This window comes from Syngnathoides biaculeatus, chromosome 13 (assembly GCF_019802595.1).
Source record: "Syngnathoides biaculeatus isolate LvHL_M chromosome 13, ASM1980259v1, whole genome shotgun sequence".
Taxonomy (NCBI): Eukaryota; Metazoa; Chordata; class Actinopteri; order Syngnathiformes; family Syngnathidae; genus Syngnathoides; species Syngnathoides biaculeatus.
Window position 1 is genome coordinate 27,623,724 of NC_084652.1, and position 17,952 is coordinate 27,641,675.

Genomic DNA, 17,952 nt, shown 5'->3' on the forward strand with positions numbered 1-17,952 from the left:
AGTTATGCAAAATGTAAATAATGCTGGTGACTCCACCCCAAACCAACAGTATCACAAGGAAATATATCTGGCTAGTGACAAGTGCAGGGAGGTTTATGTTCTGATGTGTGCAGGGTTTTTAATTTTAATAGAATACGATGTAGTATTACATACTCGTCACTCCCAGGATAGTTTCAAATCGCTAAATAATATAAATTCTCTTTCTCGCAAATTCGATTGTATATACCTTGGGAAACTTGGTTGTCAAGTAAGCAAAAATTGCGACAGTTGCCAGCATCATGTGGATTTAGTATTTGTAATACTTTGAATCGGATCCCTAACTCTTTCTCCAGGAGAGCTGTTTTCACGTGATCAAAAATAATTCGTGCACCGTGATATTGATTGAAATAAACCTGTCCTTTACCTACATATTTTTTTCTTATTTTATAAACTTTGAACATTAGTTTTCTACATTAATTACAGATATTGCAGGAAGTAACTTTTGCACAAGAGGTTGACATCAAACCAGCAGATGCTGAATCTCCATCTTTGGCACATTCCAAAAATTGCCAGACTAATGAAATGCCTGTTCATAATATTCAGATAACTTTCAGACAGCCGATAGGATATTGCTACATGTATTTAAACCTCAGGTGATCTCAAGATGCTTGTTTTGAAAGACCAAATCAGCATTCAGTGCAAATATTATGAGAAACATATTTTTACACAATGTAAGATTACAGTTAAATAAAAACACCATGATTTTTAGTTCTATTGTGTATGTTTATTTCATATACAAACATGCATCAACGTCTACACAAAGACTTAACACAAAAATATTCAGGATGTACTGTGTGCTGTTGGCCATCTGGATGAGAAAAGGTGTCACGAATGTTTGATACACAGCAGGGTGAAAGTGCTGCGGTTATTTCTGTTTCCAATACTCCACCACCCTACGAGCTGTCAATAGGTAATATGTCTCATTAACCTGAAAATAAGAAAATATATTTGACAATTTTCCCGAATGGGACTTTGAGCAAGCATTGATTGGACAAATGCTGATTTTAACAGGAACAATAATAATATAAATAATTCTTTAATTTGAATAATCTGAATGTAAATGAAAAAAAGAGTCTGATTAGGAGAAAGCATTTTTAAGATAGCTTGTACTACTGTTGTGGAAAATCCAGTCGCTGCTGATACTGTTGCCTGAATTGGAGATGGGCAACCCCAAGTACCAGTGGGTTCACAAAGCTGGCAATAAATCCCGGGTGCTCTGTCATGCCCTGCAGTGGATGGTCTGAATAATCTGCCATTTTCTCGTGACTATGTTGACTCATGTCAATAAAAACGTTCTTCTGTTGTTTCTATCTGGTGTTCCCATCCAACCCATTTAAATTTATATTTAGAGGAATTTGTGCGATAACAAAGCCACATGATACCGACACAAATTTCCGTATAAAGTTTAGCAGGTTTACTCATGACATCTTGGGAAAATTGTGACTAAAATGGGGATGGGCGGTTCTGGGTACTGTCTGGTCATGGCTCCCAGAAGTAGTCTCGAGGTTTGGCATCAATTTACACATGTGAAAATATATTTATGGTGAAGCAGGTTTTGACCAGCTATTGCGCTCAAATTAACGGTTAGGGTTAACTTTAAAAAAATAATTTGTTCCTTAAAATCCGTATTTGTGAAAATATACCAACTTAGACTCCAGCGACTTGGTGTAAAAATGACCGAAAACTTCATATAGTCATTCAGGATAGCTAAGCCCTTTCTATTTTTCAGTGTATAGCCAAAAAAAAAAAAAAAATCACAAATTTCCACCAGTCAGAGTTTCCAACATGAAGTATGCTTTCCTCCCTGGGTCTGACTGCTCCCAGTGCTGGATCGGCACCTTCATGGCCAACTGATTCATCCACATTTAAACTTGTTTTGTCTAAAAGGGTCACATTGATAACCTTAAAGCCTTCATATACTTTGTATTCTTCATCATCTTCATGGGACCCTTCAGAATCATGTTCATTGCTCAAATTATTTGAAACTCAGGTTGTCCTGGGGAATTCATCAATGTGCGATCATTTTTTCCCAATAATTGATACCTAAAAATGTTTCCTTCATATTTGATTTAATATTCAAATTCACCTTAAGAAACTGCATAATATAATCAAAAGGTGATTTGAACAGTTTCCATACCCTTTAATTCAAACCCTTATAGTATCCGATCTACTAGGTTCCCTTCAACCAATGAAATATCAGTAAGACAGTGAGGGAATTAATCTTGAGAGGGGAAAAACCCGCGCAGCTAGCACCACATCAATACAATTTGCAACAAAGGTTCTTTAAATAATATATTCACCCCTTTATATACCTTTTGAGTTTCATATTTTCCTGATATCAAAACCTTTGAATGATACTTGGACTGACAATAATAGAATACTTGTCTGTTTAAAGAAGGTAATGCATTGCATACAAGTATAACTCTTACAGTGGGAGAAAAAAAGTTTTGATTGGAACCAAATCACAAAATTAAACTATTTGAGTGGGGTTCAGAACTTTTCTTTTTGGAATAGTTTTTATTCCACATCATCCAGTGACCTATTTGAATGTTGTGATAGTTGATCCAATTTTCCCAGTAACTCTTAAATGTGTCTTGTTCCTGCCTCGGGATGAAAGTTAACTTTTTCATTTTGAAGATATCTTGAACCACTTTAATCCATTCATCAACTGTGGGAGTGTTCTTTATGAACCAATTCCTTGAAATATCTTTTTTCTCTTTCTAGTAACAAATTATGTAATATGTATTTTTTAAAGTCCCTTTATAGTGTCCAGTATTAATCCCAAGTATTAGGTTTCAAACTTTAATGGAATCAGGCTTTTCATAATTTTCTCCATAATCTGTCTTCCCAATAATTTGCAATAATTAGACTTTCCCAGAACACATGGAAATGCTCTGTCTTATTTTCTCCACAAGATCTCCAGCATGAGTTACTTGCTCCCGGAGAGATCCTCTTAGCTAGGACTCTAAAAAAAATTTAGCTATGCTTTTCCACCCAAATTCTCTCCAGGATAAAACAATGTGCTTTTCCCCTGGTGAGGGAATATTTTTCTTGAGTTACCATTTTCAATTTGTTCCCATCTCTTTTTTTTATATGGAATCCTCTCATAATATCTGTAATATTATTTATCCATACATTTTCTGAGCTGCTTAACCTCATGTGTGTTGTGGGTGTGCTGGAGATGATCCCAGCTGTCATCAGGCAGGAGGGGAGGGTACATCCTGAAATGGTTCACTGCCAATCTAATATTTCTATACATCTTTGATACGTTTCTATGCCCGGATCTGACCTTAAGCGAAAAGGAATATCTTCAAAAAATACACAGGAGTTTGTGATTCCTCTTTTTTTTTTCACAGTTTTAGTAAGGTAATGTCTCAGTTCCAAGAATCTATAAAAGTCTTGGTTGGTTAATCCAAACTTTTTTTTTTTTTTTTTTTTAGATCCTGGCATTGTGTTCCCTTCATAAAGATCACTATGTTTGATGGGCCCTTTTCATTGAATCTCGTGTTCATCCTGTCAAGTGTCATATCTGAGTCTGAGCCGATGCATTTTATAATCCAGAAAGGTTCCTTCGCTTTGTTTTCATTGATTATTTTATGCCAAATCTTGAAAGACGCCTTTATTAATGGGTTGGTGTCTTATTAAATACTTCACCAAGCCGGTGTCCCCAATAATTGCTTGTAATGGAATATCACTCTATATCATTAATTCAATATTTTTATATTTTGCTTAATAGGAAGTCTTACAAATTTCAGCCAGAGTTTTTATGTAGACAGCCTGATAATAATGTTTAAATGAGGACTTTGTTGAAAAAAATATGAATCGGGGCACACATTAAAAGTTAGTAGTTGAGGCTTCTGTGTTTCTTTTAATGCCAAAATTATCCACAGATTTAATCTAGAAACATCTCTAAATTGCAAACTATTATGGAAATTTTTCTTTCACTCAGACATTACAATGACCCCAGCTGTAAAAGTGCTTCCTGTTGTGACCCCATTAATTGTGGATATGGTTTCACCGAACAGAGAACGTCCACGATTTGGCATTTTGTAGATTATTTTTGCGAAAAATAATGACAAACAAAACAAAAATAATTATATTAATAATAATTAAATTACCCAACGGGAGGTTAAAGAATGACAAATTTGGGTGCGTTTTCTCAATGTTGTTACAGTTTTGGGCACAACACGTGGGCATCTTGGTGTAGCTAGAAAGAATGGTTTGGAATACTAAACCCTGGTGACGTCATGGGGCAGGGTCAAGGACATTTCTTCTAGGTCTGGCTGTGAAAGCTGGCACTACCCAGATATTGTGTGGATTAAAATTTTTTTTTTTAAATTAATGTCCAAAATATATGTAATAATAATCTTCAGATTCTATTTTATTGTACATAGGAATTTTGGACAAAATCCTCCTTTGTTTGGGAGAGTGAGGCATCCCTTGTTTTATGCTGACAAGAGTATGAAATAAATTTCTTGGCCTCTTACCCTGCTTGATAAATTTTGTCTAATTCTTGAAATGTCCCCTTCTGGAGTTCTACTGCTCTGTTTTGGAACAGATAAGAGTTGTCTAGGTAGCACGTTTTTATTGTTTTCACTCTGTTCTAATCGTAGAAAAGGAAACAACGATCCACCTGGTCAAGTAAAATTAAATTTTAGAAATTAAAGAGTTGTAGTTCTCTGATGCAATTATGTCCATATTTTTAGGAATGTTCACCTGTAAATTTTTGTTTGAGTAGCAATTTACATTGTTCTCTTTGATGGACTGGCTCGGGGAATAGTTGAATGACAAAATTTGAGTTTTGTACGCATTTAATTTTATAACCTGATACGAGACCATATTCATAGTTTTAATTCAGGGACAGATTTGGATGGGTGCCCCAAGTACATCAGAATAACATCATACAGCACAATTTTATGTTGTGCATTGGACACCCGGGTGCCGTTAATCTTCTAATCCACTGACTCAGTGGTTCTATAAAAAGAGCAAATAACAGCAGTGACATAGGGCAACCCTGATGGAAAACCCTCTGTAGTTCAAAATGATTGGATAGTTAATAATAATTATTATTATTACATTAGAATTAATATAATCCACCTGCGTGCTTCTACCTCTACTCTTGTAAGCAGGGATGAGAATTTTCTCTGGATTTGTGGAATTCATCTTTTTTTTTCAGCTGAAATGATCATTTTTGTTAAATGTATAAATCCATTGAGAAAATTTGGCGGGGGGTGGGGGGGAGTAGTGCTTGACGCGGGGTGAGGCTGTGATCAAGACCGGCCACCATCTATCGAGAACGGTTGTGAAATTGTGAAATTAGTCACAGCTGTGATAGTGGAAAGCGGCATTTCGATCTGTTTACTGCATTGCTATCTGTTTGCATTAAATTTGGTGTTTATAATGACAACATTCTGATTTCCGACAGCATTTTGGTGGTATTTTGTCGGTATTTTCACTCTGTTAAATTTCATGGCGAAGCATTCTGTTTACTACGGCATAGTTATAACTTATAGACCTGAGGCCCCGTAGCTCAGTGGTTAGAGCACTGGTTTGGTAAACCAGCGGTTGTGGGTTCGTATCCCACTGGGGCCTCCACTCCCTGAGAAGGGTTGCGTCACGAAGGGCATTTGTGCCAAACATACATATGCGTTCATCTGAGATGACACGGTGTGGCGACCCCGAAATGGTCAAGCCGAAAGAAACACACACACACAGTTATAACTTATAGATGCATATGTTATCGAGCGGTCGTTTGCCAGTATGGCGAAAGTCGGAGTGAAAAGATGAAGCTCGTTCCAGGGAAATTGATAAAAACCACGGGGTAAAAAAACGGTTTCAGATGGGCATGGCTTGAAAAAAGTGTACCGTGCAGATAGGAACGAAAACTGTATCAACATGTCTAACCGAACACATACAAAAAGAGGACGTTTCCAGCAAAGTGCTGTGCACTCTATGTTTTGATTGGAGCAAAAAATATCCAGGACCATATCCAAACCAGGAAACACAAGTTGGACTCAAATATTATATAATTGACAACTGTTAATACGATTAGGCCTCTATATATATATATATGTGGATATATATGTGTACATGTATTGTTGGAGGACGCTTTTTTTCCTCCCAGCGTGTTCGTTTAGTTTCGGGTAGTGAGAATGTTGGTTGTCCAAATACAGGCTGGAGATGATGAACAGTTTCTTTGAAGCTTTTAATTACAGAATATTCTGGGCACTGCATACAATCAGTTACCATATCATAAGATCTGAGATTACGGACCCAAGGTTACCAGAGAGTCCAAAAGTGCTCAGCCTCGAGCCAACCACCGGAGTCAATATCCACTCTTGCCCAATAGATGTCAGCAGTGGCGCATGCCACAGGGCGTTGTTCAACAAGCGGAAACTGGGAGGTGGCACCGGAGGCAGAGGCGGCAGAGCAGCAGTACGTGTTACCATCCGGAAATTCCAGGATAAGTCCATCAGGGCTGCATTTGATGAGAGGGCACGTGGCGATGAGGAGATCTCTGCCCAAAAGATTGACTGAACAGTTAGGTGCAAACACAAAAGAATGGAAAAAAGTCTGTGAAAAACATTGAACAGTCACTGGAGTGGTCAATTGCAGGGCAGTTTCTTCACCCTTGAATCCAACAAGTGAGATGGTTTTCCTGGTAAGAGACGTATCAGGTGGCAGGGCTGTGATAGTAGAATGCCGAGCTCCTGTGTCGACCATAAATGATAAAGTTAATCCTCCTACCGTCAGGATCATCAAAGGCTCCTGCAGGCCTAAACATGTGAATTCAGGGCACCATCATTGCGGAAACTGTCCACCAGAGGGCAGTAGATACTGCTGGTTTGGCACTGAGGGATATCCCAGTTGCTGCTGCTGGTGCTGTGTAAGATGTCCTCCCTCTCGGGATTGGTTGTAACCTCGTCGATTGTAGCCACGTGCAGGTTGTTGGCCTCCGCCTCTCCGTCTGGACACTTGAGGTCGCTGTCTGCAAGTGCGGGCCCAATGACCAGGCCGTCCACAATTGAAGCACATGTCACGGCCACCAGGGGACGCACCTCAACCTATGAATGAACTTGCTTGATACATCATGCACTCGGAACCGACAGAGGGAGATGAGATCACAGCATGAGTGGCTTCTTCCTGGTTTTTCAGACATTGCAACTGCAACATGGCAAGTTGTGTTTCTGTACTTTTGTGTTTGTCTACCTTAGATTCTTTCTCTTTAGCATATCTCCTCAAATGATGTTTAAGATGTGACAACCACCGGTCAACCTCAGCACCAGGAAGGTCTGGATTGGCCTCCATGGCCTGCGCCACAGACTTGGGAACGCCCTTCAAAATAGCTGCTCGGAACACTTGCGAATGGAAGGCGGAGGCCGTAGCAGCGTGTCCTGTTTTCAGAGAATAATCTGAGGGCACGGTCAACAAAAGCCGCAGCCTCCTCAAATGCTTTGGGAACAACTCACTCGGGAAGTGGAAACAAAGCGTCCAGTGCTGTAGACAAGGTCAAATAATTTTCTCGTGTAAGAGCCTGATGATCGGGGAGAGAAGAAAAACCTGAATTTTGGATCAGAGTATTCAACTGTGAAAGTGGACATGATTGTGTAAGAAGGACATGGATATCACCCGCTGTTAACATTTGTCCCGTAACCGCTCTCTGCACTGCTTGAAGCCAATTTACACCACCAGATCGCATAAGTAGAAGTTTCTGTATCAACACACTCACATTAGTGGGAGAGAAAGGTTTGTAAAACATAGCAGAGTTACCAGTAGCCGGATCAACTTTGGCCAACATGGGAGCCTGTAAGATTCGGGAACGCGTCACAGGCCGATGAGGAGAAGCTGGACCTTGGGAAGATTTCTCGGGGTCTTCAGGACTTCCGGTTTGATCCAGAACAGAGTCGTGGTGGGAACCTGAAAGATTCTGGACATGACACTTTAATTCTGTTATTTGGTTCTGTAACTGATCAATGTAAAACCTGTTTTCCACTTCCCCACTTGAAGGGCCTCTACCAGTGTAGACAGCAAATTCCTGTCTCTCTTCAGTCGCGCTGCTTCTTGTTCTGCGCGGAGGGCACGTTTCTGCTCCTCCACTTAAGCGTTCGCTCTGTTTTCATGTTCAGTGGTGATTCTCTCAAGTTGATCTCTAATATTTTGTGGAACCTCTTGGCGTCTATTTAATTCCGCCTTATACATTCCTAACCGATTCAAACGTGTAAATGGGTCAGCTCTCAAATTTACAACTTTGTCCAATTTTCCTTCTAATTCTTTAATGGCGGCGGTCACTCCAGCAGCCAGAGTTACTACAAGCGTATTCATGTTTGATGTTTGTTGTGAGTGAGTGAGAGGCGTTTGATCATCTACATCTACTTCAAGTTGACCGGCAGTTACATTCAACACTGGAGGCTGGAATTTCCTGGCGTCATGGTAAGGTGGTACACATGGGTCATTGGAGACAACGCCAAAAGATGTTTCTCCTCCAAGTAAGGAGGCGGCACGGAGGGCACTTTGGGTGTTGAAGGTACCAGACCAACACTCGCTTCCTTTACAGCCAAACGGGACAACTTTAACGCACATCCCATCGCCATCATCCTTGCTCTCGCTTTCATTTCCACAACTCTCTCAGCATTCTCTCTCACCTTTCCTTTTGGAGACAACCTGTTAGTTTTTTCCACTTCCAATTTGCCACTCTTTTAGCACAAGCTTTTTCCGTTTCCCTCATTAATGTGACCAAACACACAGTTGAAGACATTGGAGGAAACCATCCATTCTCACCACATTTCCCTCATCCATTCTTTCAATTGTTCTTTCTCATTCTCTCGTTCTTTTTCAGGGATGCTTTGATGCCTTGATGCCACAATATGCCACGTATGCTATCAGAACTATATTCAAAAGAAAACAAATACTCATTAAATTCATATTACACAAATAAATGACAAAACAGACATAACATACATTGTTCAGAATAGTTTAGTATTTGCCGCAAATCGAACCATTCACTTTCCCTATGAAACTCTCCCTGCATTTTGATTCAAATTGTCTTTTGTCAAAAGTGGTCAAACCTTTGATTTTTTTTTTTCTCAAAAGTACTCTTAAAATCTCATTTTATTTGAGGAATTCTAGTTTCTAGGATTCTTGAAAGAACGAAACAACCTCTCCTACAATAAAATAACAATTGCGCAATTCACTGTTCATCCGGGTATCTCTTCTCAACTTCTGTTCATCCGGGTATCTCATCTTTTTATAGTGCACACTTTGTCCTTTGATTTCGAATGAGGAATTCTAGTCTCTAGGATTCTCTGAAAAGAACGAGACAACTTCTCGGTTCAGAAAGTTTTGTCCTGGCTTCAACCCATTGGTATGTCTGCCAGTCACGGGATTTACAACCTTTTTGTGTCGGCACAACCTCTGATCACAGGGCACTTCTAAACCCTTTTTAGAGTGGTACGCCCACACACTCTACAACTTTTCAACCATTTAGGTGGGACGCGCCAGGGCCTCTAACCCAGGACTATACCACCCACAGTTTCCCCACTGTTCAACCAGCCAGAAATTAATTTCACACTGACACAAATTCAAACGTGACACGGACCTCAACACCAGTTAACAAACAGAAGATCACTTTTGGAGGATAAATGTCCTCTCACCTTGTCAATTGTTGGCCGGCCGATGTTCTGTCTGTCAACAAACACCTCAGTCCGAAATCACGTCGGGGTCCCAATTGTTGGAGGATGCTTTTTTTCCTCCCCGCGTGTTCGTTTAGTTTCGGGTAGTGAGAAATTTGGTTATCCAAATAGAGGCTGGAGATGATGAACAGTTTCTTCGAAGCTTTTACTTACAGAATATTCTGGGCACAAATGAGTGACAGACAATGGCTGTAGCAGATCAGAAGTGCGAAGATACAAAGGACTTGCAGCATTCTTATACTATCAGAAGGGTCCGCATCACAAAAGTATGAAAGGAAAACAAAGAGCATCACATGAGAATTGCATCATAAAGCAAAGAGCATCACAAAATATCGGCAATCATAATGACTAAACCAAATCTATCTGGTAAAAACGGGCATATTCCTACGTCCTGGTCTCTAGTAAACATTTCAGCAAGATACACTTAAGGTAATCTGATGAGTCGGCATGCTTCAAACATGAGTTATACAAACAAAGAGCAGAAGACACACTTCAGTATATGTATATATGTGTGTGTGTGTGTGTGTATGTGTGTGTGTGTGTGTGTATGTATGTGTGTGTGTATGTGCTCCCCCCTTTGAACCTAGCCCTGAAGGCAGACATTTTCAATGTTTTTCCGAAATTGGTCATTCTCATCCATGTGTAGGTCACTCTATGTTCCTGTCTCTTCTGGAAATAAGTGTTCATCACTGCCAATTCCATCCATTTTGCGAAGTCCACTGCCCCTCAAAGTTACTTTGCTGAATGCTGTACTTACCCATCATTTCTTCATCGCCCCTGTTTCCTTCGCCAACATGTCCATTTAAATCTGCACCAATCACAACTCTGTCTGTCTGGCTGTTGATTCATGATAAAAGGCTCATATTGTCTTCGTAAAATCACTCTGGAACCGGAATGTCTAGTATGTTTATATAAAAAAAGCCAATCGACGAAAAGCTTTCTTTGTCTAGCCATAATAGGACAATATATGATTTGCTTTTATGTGATTACCGTATTTTCGTGACCATAGGGTGCATCGTATTAAAAGGCGCAGTCTCTGTTGCAAGTGCAGTGTCATTATTTAACACATATATAAAGCACACCGTATTTTTGGGTGCAGGCATGGTGGCACTTCCTTAAAACATACGGTAGCATGCATGCAAGCTATTTAAAGAGGCACCGGGAGCAAAACAAGAGTTCAGTTGTACTTATTGAAGAATTAACTCAAAGTAGTACTAAAAATGTAGTTATGCAGTATAGCTATGTAATGTTTAGCACAAAACATACCAGCTTTATATACCTTATGGGCGGTGTGGCTTTAGTGTCCTCTCCCATGCCTCTATGTAATGTCCACATGCTGTCCTCTCACATGTCTGCTTTTCCTCCATATATAACTCGCGTCTCAGAAGGAAATCCTCCCTGTCAGTAGCAAATTCTGGACGTTGGTATACATATAAGGTGCTCCACTTTATATGGTGCTCCGTCCATTTTGGAGAAAATTCAAGACTTTTAAGTGTGCCTTATAGTCGTGAAAATACAGTACCTGTAGTGTTCTCCTGAAATTGTCTTATGTTTGTCTGATGAAACCAGTTTCATCCAACTGTACAACCCCTGAGAATATTGTTTGTCGGCCCTTCCATCCATCCATACATCCATCCATCCATTTTCTTGGCCGCTTATCCTTACAAGGGTGCTGGAGCCTATCCCAGCTGTCAACGGGCAGCAGGTGGGGTACACCCTGAACTGGTTGCCAGCCAATCGCAAGGCCACATTGGGACTAACAGCCGCACTCACAATCACACCTAGGGGCAATTTAGAGTGTCCAATCAATGTTGCATGTTTTTCGAATGTGGGAGAAAACTGGAGTGTCCGGAGGAAACCCAAGCAGGCACGGGGGGAACATGCCAACTCCCCACAGGGAGAGCAGGGATTGAACCCGTGTCCTCAGAACTGTGAGGCCAACGCTTTACAAGCTGACCACCGTGCCGCCTTGTTTCTAGGTGTTTTGCTAAAATTGAGGTGAAGAGTTTATTGTCCTGGTTCAATAAACTGATTGGGAGACAAAGCAGTCTTTTGGCTCTTAACCTTTTTTGGATATCACTGTAATTGTTACTGTCCAAGATGGAGGAATTTCTCTTTTCCTCAGGACCCAATTAAATGTGAGCCACAGCAGGCAGAACAAATCTTTAAATCTTCTTGTACCATGCCCCCCTAAAACCATTTGAACCTCTGGGTCCTATTGAGGTTTTTCTCTAGACTCTAAACTCAATTTACCTCAGAGCCGCTGGAGGCAGCGACCGGTTGAGGCTGGGCACACACATATGCACCCATGGCCAATTTAAATTAGAAATTTAAAAGAAAATTCTTCTCAAACATCTTTGAAAAAATAAAATAAACTCACAAGATAAACTAGGAGACAGCAATGTGGTGCAACTGTTTAGACCGTTGCCCTTCCAGTTCTGAGGTCCGAGATTCAAATCGCGGACCCAACTGTGTGGAGTTTGTGTTGGATTAATTGGGTGTAACGTCATCTTATATTTGCTATCTTGTTTATTTTTAATGCTATTTTACTTATTGTGATGCAATCAAGAGGCCTTTTGGGTGCTGTGGAAACTTTTGCTGTGATGTGCTTCAACAATGTGACGCAACCAAGACGCACATTGGGTGCCGTGGAAACACCAGACAACATAAATACTGACTAACCCTCTCGAGTGGATGGTGAAGACATTGCAAAGACTCAGATTGGCTATTTTTTTATCACGGTTGCTTTATTTGTTATGTTTGCTTAGTTGTGTTGTGGACTGCGCTAAGGGAAAAAAAAGGAGGATTCGTGGAGATGTGGGTAGAACGGGTTGGAGAAAGTGAAAGAGATATCCCACGTTCTCCTCGTGAGCAAAGTTCCTCTTGTCTTCCTTCCTTGAGAAATTGTATTTTAACTGTCCTGGGATGCGTGAGCCTGGCTCTCACCGGACGCCACTGATCATGTCACTGAAGCAGTCTCTGACCTTAATAGTCTGCGTAAACCTGACAGTTTGCATATTCTCCCCGTCCGTGCCTGCGTGGGTTTTCTCTTGGCACTCCAGTTTCCTCCCACATCCCCAAAAAATGCATGAATTAGGCACTCTAAATTGTCCTTAAAGCCCGACTTTGTCAAAAAAATTGGCATGGAAGCACACATTAAAAGTTAGTAGATAAGGTTCAGTGTTTCTTTTAATGCCCTAATTATCAACAGATTTCACATAGAAACATCTGTAAATTGGAAACTATTATTGAAATTCTTCATCAGACATTCAAATTCAAATCAGACATTTCGATGACCTGTCAGCGTTTGCTACGTCAACAGTGCTTCCTGTTCTGACCCCATTCCTTGTGGATACGGTTTCACCGAACAGACAACGTCCACAATCTGGCATTTTGTGGCTGATTTTTTTGGGAAAAATAATTACAAACAAAACAAAAATGTCATAATGTCGAATGTTCAAGCTTATGCGTTTGAGCCAGTTTACGCACAGGTGGAACTTGACATGTTGGAGAGGGAGCGTGACGCTGACTATGAACCATAACAACTGTCGAAAAATACGGACCTTGGAGATTTTCCAGACTGGCTTGTTTCAAAAGATTGGTGTTTGTGTTCTCTTTGTGACCTTATGCCAACTGTGGCGGAAAGCCAGTGTTGTCTTGAGTTTGAAAAGGTCGAACAAAAAATGGAGCATATCAGAATGAACCTAGATCTCGGTAAACTTTTGTGCTTCACTTCCTCGGATAAATTGTTTGTTTGATGAAGACGTGTTACATTTCAATTGACTTATGATCCATGACAATTTGCTGAAAGGACTTGTTCATACAGTCGAAAATCAGTGAGCACAAATTTTTAATGGTCTTGGAACGCAAATTGGCTATGTCCGAAGTTTATCAAAAATGCAACCTTATTTTCTGAGTACGGTGGAGGACGATCTAATGGTTTATTTATAACTGGAAGATCAAATACTAAAACAAATGTTGGGACATCCCTAAAGTGATTACAAGAATATATCCATCCATCCATTTTCTGAGCCGTTGATCCTCATGACAGTCGCGGTAGTGCTGGAGCCTATCCCAGCTGTCAACAGGCAGTAGGCAGGGTACACCCACGCAGGCATGGGGAGAATTTGCAAACTCGACGCAGGCATGGCGAGAAAATACAAATTCCACACAGGGAGGGCTGGGATTGAACCCGTGACCTCAGAACTTTGAGGCCAACACTTTACAGCTGTGCCACCGTGCCCCTACGTTTATATCCTTACGTTATTTTATATTCTGCGTACATTAACACACAATAAATATCTACAAGTATTCATCATTGCTTGACAGCTTGAAATGTAATTGTAGTACCAAGCTCTATTTCAAATTCATTTATACCGTATTTATGGAAGATTTTAGATTAATCTAGATAAACAGTTAGGGTGCAGCACTCCCGTGACCCTCGTGAGGATAAGCGGCTAAGAAGATGGATGGATGGATAGATCAAGGTGGGGGTTCAGATTGCAAACTGATTTTGTAATTAAATGTAGACATAGCATGTATGTGTTAAAGATTTATGTTGGTAGTGCAAAAACCTTTATATAAAACTATTGACAGGTCTTACAGACTGGGAGCATATCGTCATTTTACCGATTGGATACATAGAAAGCTTGGACCAAAGAATATGATCCCAATCCTGTTTTATGTGGTGAATAGCTTTCGAAAAAGGTTCCCTGAAGAAGATGGTGTTGACAAAGGATATCACGAAGCCATACATTGACAATGTATTAACATGAAGACTAATATGCTGTTAGATCTGTTTGTACACTCATACACTTGTGACTGAAGTTCATTTAGAATGAACCAACTTTTACATAGAGGCAACTCATGTCCAAACAATACTGGTTTTGTAGCACATACATGACTACTTTGCTGGTTTGGTGTAAAACAAGTATACAGGCAACATAATGACCTTCATATTATGGGACAACATTCAACACTTCTTTCACCACATTAATACGTAAGAAATAATTTACCACATTATCTGGACTACATTTTTCTTTTCAAAATTTGAGATTGTACAAGAATGGAAAGAAAAAAAAAACAGAATAAAGTGTGCTGGATCAGCCCCTCGATGTTGCAACCACATTATTGTGTCACAAGAAAGAATAGAATACTTGAAGCTATTTCCATTATTTACTGATTTTTATCAGGGAAACGGGGCAAATGTTTTTGGACAACGATGTCCTGTGGTTGGTTCCTTTAATGCAATGTTCTGCGGAATATTCTGAGGCAGACAGATGTCTTGAACTTCAAGTTCACCATTCCTCAGGTGAACAACTTGTTCAATCAGTTGATGGCGTCATTCATCAGTGTCTGTGTCATCCTCAGACGCTTCATCACAAACCTGCAGATCTTCAGCCCAAGGAAGCTCATCAGGACCAACTATCTTGTTCGCAGACTGGGGCATGGCACTGACACCTATGCTACCTAAGGATGGTGTACAGGCGATATACAATAAAATGACTGATAAAATTAAAAATAATAAAATTAAAATATAAAGTTATCATCCCAAACTGAACATTGTCTTACGGTCTTGACAAGTCAATTCAATCCATTTTTTTGGGATTCTAATTATTTTGGAGAACATTTGTATTATAAAGAGTAATCATCGAAGACTAAATTTATTTAGAAGGAAACAATCAGCAGTGTTGGTATAACACCCATCAGAAAGCATCCATCCATCCATCCATTCCACCCGCCCTCTTATTCGCTTATCCTCACAATGGTCACGGGAGTGCTGGAGCCTATCCCAGCTGTCAGGAGGCAGGATACACCCTGAACTTGTTGCCAGCCAACTGCGGGGCACATTAAGTCAGAAAAATCGCACTCACAATCACACCTCGGGGCAATTTAGAGTGTTCAATTACAGTAAAGAAAACGAGTATTTTAACACCGGGTGACCCAGTTATATTGCAAGTTATCCCACTTAGATATCATGGAGGGTTATGAAATTTTCCTCATAGGTGCATGTCCAGTGTGAGAGAGATTATCTAAAGAAAAATCCAGAAATCACACTGTGATTTTTTTTTTTTTTTAACAATTTATTCGTGTGATACAGCTGCAAATCCGTATTTGAACACCTGAGAAAACCAATGTTAATATTTGGTACAGTAGCCTTTGTTTGCAATCACAGAGATCAAACGTTTCTTGTAGTTGTTCACCAGGTTTGTACACACTGCAGGATTTTGGCCCACTCCTCCACACAGATCTTCTCTAGATCAAACACGTTTCTGGGAAACACTGAGTTTCAGCTCCCTTCAAAGATTTTCTATTGGATTTAGGTTTGGAGACTGGCTAGGCCACGCCAGAACCTTGATATGCTTCTTACGGACCACTCCCTGGTTTTCCTAAACTGTGTGCTCCGGGTCATTGTCATGTTGAAAGACCCACAAACGACCCATCTTCAATGCTCTGACTGAGGGAAAGAGGTTGTTCCCCAAAATCTCACAATACATGGCCCCGGTCATCCTTTCATTAATAAGTGCAGTTGTCCTGTCCCTTGTGCGGAAAAACACCCCCAAAGCATGATGCTACCACCCCCATGCTTCAGAATAGGGAAGGTGTTCTTGGGATGGAACTCATCATTCGTCTTCCTCCAAAGAAGATCCGTGGAATTATGACCAAAAAGTTCCATTTTGATCTCATCTGACCACAAAAGTTTCTCCCATGACTCCTCTCTATCATCAAAATGGTCATTGGCAAACTTAAGACGGGCCTTGACATGTGCTGGTTTAAGCAGGGGAACCTTCCGTGCTTTGTATGATTTTTAAACCATGACATCTTAGTGCGGGGGGGCAACTAGTCAGAGACTAAGAGCCACTTTCTTTTCTGTGTTACTGCAAAGAGCCACATCATACGCATGGGTACACATGAACATCATCTTTTAATCATGTATGCACGCATGCACAGACCTCTGCTCAGCCAGATCTAATGAAAATAACCACACCAACATGATATCCGTAATTTTCAACAGTTAACATTGTGTGCTCTGTCACACACACGCTCACACACACACACACACACACACACACACACACACACACACAGACTCTCAGTTCAAGCAAGTCCACAAATAATAATAGAATAATTTTCAATAACATCTTTCTCTTACTATGCTGCTTAGTGAGACTTCTGGCATTCCTTATCTTGAACAATCCTCTTCAAATATGGCTTGTATTCTGTTGTTGCCACTCTAAGCAATTAGTGTCAGTCAAAACAGATCGATGCTTTGATTTCACGTTTCAGGGTAGAAAACAGACTCGCAGACCTACGTTGACCAAACATGGACAGTATCTTAAGCGCAGCTCATTTGATGTTGGGATATTTTTAATTGGTACACTTTTCCACAACTCAACGGTCCCTTCCCTTAAAACAGCTTTCAGTTGATCCTCCTCACAAAGGACAATCATCTCCAACTCAGCCGCAGCCTCATCTGTGGCGAGCGGGGCTTTAAAACAGTCTTTCTGTGCATTAAATGGGTCGATGAGGAATATAATCTGTGGTCTTTTCAGTTGTAGATGACAGAACTGGGTCACAAAGCTTTCGTGCAGGTTTGCAACCAGTGTTGCATATCTGTCTCTTTTCTTTTTCAGGGCGGCGCTGGTGACTTGCTCACTCGGTTTTAGCAGAGTATGAAAATGTGTTAAATCTCCCTTTTGAATATGCGCCTCGAGCAGCTTTAGTTTGTTGACAAACGCAAACACACTTTGCACCAGGTCAGGCAGCATTTTTAACTTACCCGGGAGGGTCAGGTTCAGTCTGTCCAAGTGACACAGGATATCGACTGAAAATGCCAGATCCATAATCCACTCGAGGTCTGAGAGCTCGGGATAGTCCTTGTCCTTCTCTTCCATGAACAGTTTCACAGCATCCAAAAGCTCAAAGAAGCGAGAGAGTACCTTGCTTTTTGACAGCCAGCTCACAGTGCAGTGCAGCGGCAGGTCACCTGGCATCCCTTGGTCCAGCTCAGCGATGAGATTCCTGAATTGCCTGTGGTTAAGCGCATGTGTGCGGATGTAGTTGACGATTTCCATCACAAGCTTCATGACGTTGTCTAAATTGAATGATTTAGACACGAGTTGCTCCCTGTGGATGATGCAGTGGAAATTCCAAAAGTCGGGAAATGTTTGATCAGCTTTGCACAGCCCCACAAGCCCGTTCACGGATCCGATCATGGCTGGCA

At 40.6% G+C, this 17,952-nt stretch overlaps 2 protein-coding genes across 24 annotated transcripts in view; one reads left to right on the top strand and one right to left on the bottom strand.

The window, feature by feature from the left end:
- c13h5orf22 (chromosome 13 C5orf22 homolog) overlaps positions 1–17,952 on the top strand; it is a 114,109-nt gene that overhangs the window by 9,725 nt on the left and 86,432 nt on the right. The window lies entirely within an intron of this gene.
- On the bottom strand, positions 6,226–10,800 carry LOC133511370 (uncharacterized). 18 transcript variants are annotated; one of them, XM_061840237.1, is made up of 5 exons: positions 7,810–9,949; positions 7,509–7,573; positions 7,249–7,433; positions 6,839–7,103; positions 6,226–6,749 (listed from the first exon to the last, which is right to left on the bottom strand). In XM_061840237.1, exons 3-5 carry the CDS (start codon positions 7,345–7,347, stop codon positions 6,319–6,321), a joined length of 795 nt encoding a protein of 264 aa, XP_061696221.1. In that variant the 5' UTR covers positions 7,348–7,433; positions 7,509–7,573; positions 7,810–9,949; the 3' UTR covers positions 6,226–6,318. The 18 variants fall into 18 exon arrangements, 10 of the variants coding, with proteins under 10 accessions (XP_061696221.1, XP_061696222.1, XP_061696220.1 ...); XM_061840238.1 differs by having other exon boundaries at positions 7,249–7,451; XM_061840236.1 differs by having other exon boundaries at positions 7,249–7,966; positions 9,882–9,960.

What these genes read in the sequence shown, in the direction of transcription:
- LOC133511370 (XM_061840236.1), bottom strand. Translation starts at nt 7,347, where the DNA reads ATGGAGGCCAATCCAGACCTTCCTGGTGCTGAGGTTGACCGGTGGTTG. An exon ending in CTAAAGAGAAAGAATCTAAG is followed by an intron (nt 7,104 to 7,248) that starts GTAGACAAACAC and finishes GTTCATTCATAG; the next exon opens with GTTGAGGTGCGTCCCCTGGT. An exon ending in GGACAGTTTCCGCAATGATG is followed by an intron (nt 6,750 to 6,838) that starts GTGCCCTGAATT and finishes TGGTCGACACAG; the next exon opens with GAGCTCGGCATTCTACTATC.